This window comes from Alosa sapidissima, chromosome 1 (assembly GCF_018492685.1).
Source record: "Alosa sapidissima isolate fAloSap1 chromosome 1, fAloSap1.pri, whole genome shotgun sequence".
Classification (NCBI taxonomy): Eukaryota; Metazoa; Chordata; class Actinopteri; order Clupeiformes; family Clupeidae; genus Alosa; species Alosa sapidissima.
In genome coordinates, this window is record NC_055957.1 from 3905381 (window position 1) to 3907880 (window position 2500).

General features: G+C 49.6%; 1 protein-coding gene across 1 annotated transcript in view; it reads left to right on the forward strand.

Moving 5' to 3' along the window:
* The window catches only part of fermt2 (FERM domain containing kindlin 2), an 80626-nt gene that overhangs the window by 62098 nt on the left and 16028 nt on the right, over positions 1-2500 (forward strand). Inside the window, 2 exon segments of the mRNA XM_042087171.1 lie at positions 62-164; positions 1405-1512. Of these exon segments, the coding sequence (XP_041943105.1) occupies positions 62-164; positions 1405-1512 (211 nt within the window).

Genomic DNA, 2500 nt, shown 5'->3' on the forward strand with positions numbered 1-2500 from the left:
GTCTTAGTCATCCGTCTCTGTGTTCCGTGAGTCTTACAGTCATCCATATTGTGTTCCGCAGGTGGCTGGACTCGTCCAGGTCTCTGATGGAGCAGGACGTTAAGGATAACGATGTGCTACTGCTGCGGTTTAAGTACCACAGTTTCTTTGACCTCAATCCCAAGGTAAGACCACCACACTGCATTTCTGCATCTCCAGTGATGCTCAAACATGCGCACAGTACCATCACACCACACTACCGTGTATCAGGGGGCAGCCGTGGCCTACTGGTTAGCGTTTCGGACTTGTAACCGGAGGGTTGCCGGTTCGAACCCCGACCAGAAGGCACAGCTGAAGTGCCCTTGAGCAAGGCACCTAACACCTCACTGCTCCCCGAGCACCGCTGTTGTTGCAGGCAGCTCACTGCGCTGGGATTAGTGTGTGCTTCACCTCACTGTGTGTTCACTGAGTGTGTTTCACTAATTCACGGATTGGGATAAATGCAGAGACCAAATTTCCCTCACGGGATCAAAAGAGTATATATAGTTATACTTATACTTATATACTTTATATACTTTATAATATCATGATGCTCCTGTAGTTGCATGCGATTTTTAATTATTATTATTTTTTTATGTTTACAAATGTGTGCTGTGTGTTACACATATGATGTGTGAATCTATATCCTATATATGTGTGAATATAATGTGTCTGTATATGCAGATAGATATTCCGCCCTGCTAGCGGTCACTGTCGTCGGCTTTTTAATGAGATGTCAGCCATTGTTTAGAGTGGACACAATGAGGGTGCGTTCCTGGCGTTCCTGGCCGGTGCTTGGCTGTAAATAACTCCTAGTGAGAGCAGCTGAGCCTGCAGGTTTAACACCAGCCCACATCCTCAGGCCTTCCTCTGCAATGTCCTCGAACACACACATATACCGTAATAATGGGTCCAACAAGCTTTGTCACTCTCACACACTCACACACACACACACACACACACACACACACACACACACACACACACACACACAGCGCAGGGCAGGGCAGAGGAGAGCCTCCCAAGAGAGCAGCCCTGTTTTCTCAGCTGGCTGTGTGTGTGTGTGTGTGTGTGTGTGTGTGAGTGTGACAAAGCTTGTTGGACCCATTATTACAGTATATGTGTGTGTTAGAGGACATTGCACTCAGCAGGGGCCAAAAATGCTGCTCTATTTGTGTGTGTGTGTGTGTGTGTGTGTGTGTGTGTGTTTTTGCTCTCTCTTGTAGTTTGTTTGTTAGCATAGATAGCATTTATGCTTGTGTGTGTAACGGGCAGTGAGCTCTCCCAGTTGTATGTTGTACAGTATGAGTGTGTGTTAATCTCTCCCTCTCTCTCTCTCTCCCTCTCCCTCTCCCCCTCTCTCTCTCTCTCTCTCTCTCTCTCTAGTACGATGCCATCCGTGTGAACCAGCTGTATGAGCAGTCCAAGTGGGCCATCCTGCTGGAGGAGATTGAGTGCACAGAGGAGGAGATGATGATGTTCGCCGCCCTGCAGGTGAGGAGGGGAAACACATGGCATGGCATGGAAGAAAGGATCTTTTTTAGGGTTTTATACATATTACCACAGGTCAGCCAGATAGGCGGAAGTACAGTCCTGTCTAGAGTGCCCGTGCGGTCTGCCAGTCACGTCTACAGTGCGCGTGCGGTCTGCCAGTCCTGTCCAGAGTGCCCGTGCGGTCTGCCAGTCCTGTCCAGAGTGCCCGTGCGGTCTGCCAGTCCTGTCCAGAGTGCCCATGCCGGTCTGCTGCGCCGCTGCCTTCACTGGGCACCTTGCCTTGCGCTAATGAGTCAGATGGCCATAGGCCCACTGCTGGGCTCCTCCTAACATGGACATGTGCCCACAGCAATACACACACACACACACACACACACACACACACACACACACGTACACACATGTACACACAACACACACACACACACATGCACACACACACAACACACACACACACACACACACACACTTGCACAAGCTACACACACACACACACACGTACACATGTACACACACACACACACACACACACACACACACACACACACACACACACACACACACACGTACACATGTACACACACTTGCACAAGCTACACACACACACACACACACACACACACACACGTACACATGTACACACACTTGCACAAGCTTCACACACAACACACACACACACACACACACACGTACACACACTTGCACAAGCCACACACACACACACACACACACACACACACACACGTACACATGTACACACACTTGCACAAGCCACACACACACACACACACACACACACACACACGTACACATGTACACACACTTGCACAAGCCACACACACACACGCACACACACACACACACGTACACATGTACACACGTACACACACTTGCACAAGCTGTGGAGCCTCTATATTCAGTGCACTTAGGCCCAATCCCATTTCTACTCCATAACCCTTCCTCTTAGCCCTCCCCCTCCCCTTGGTTT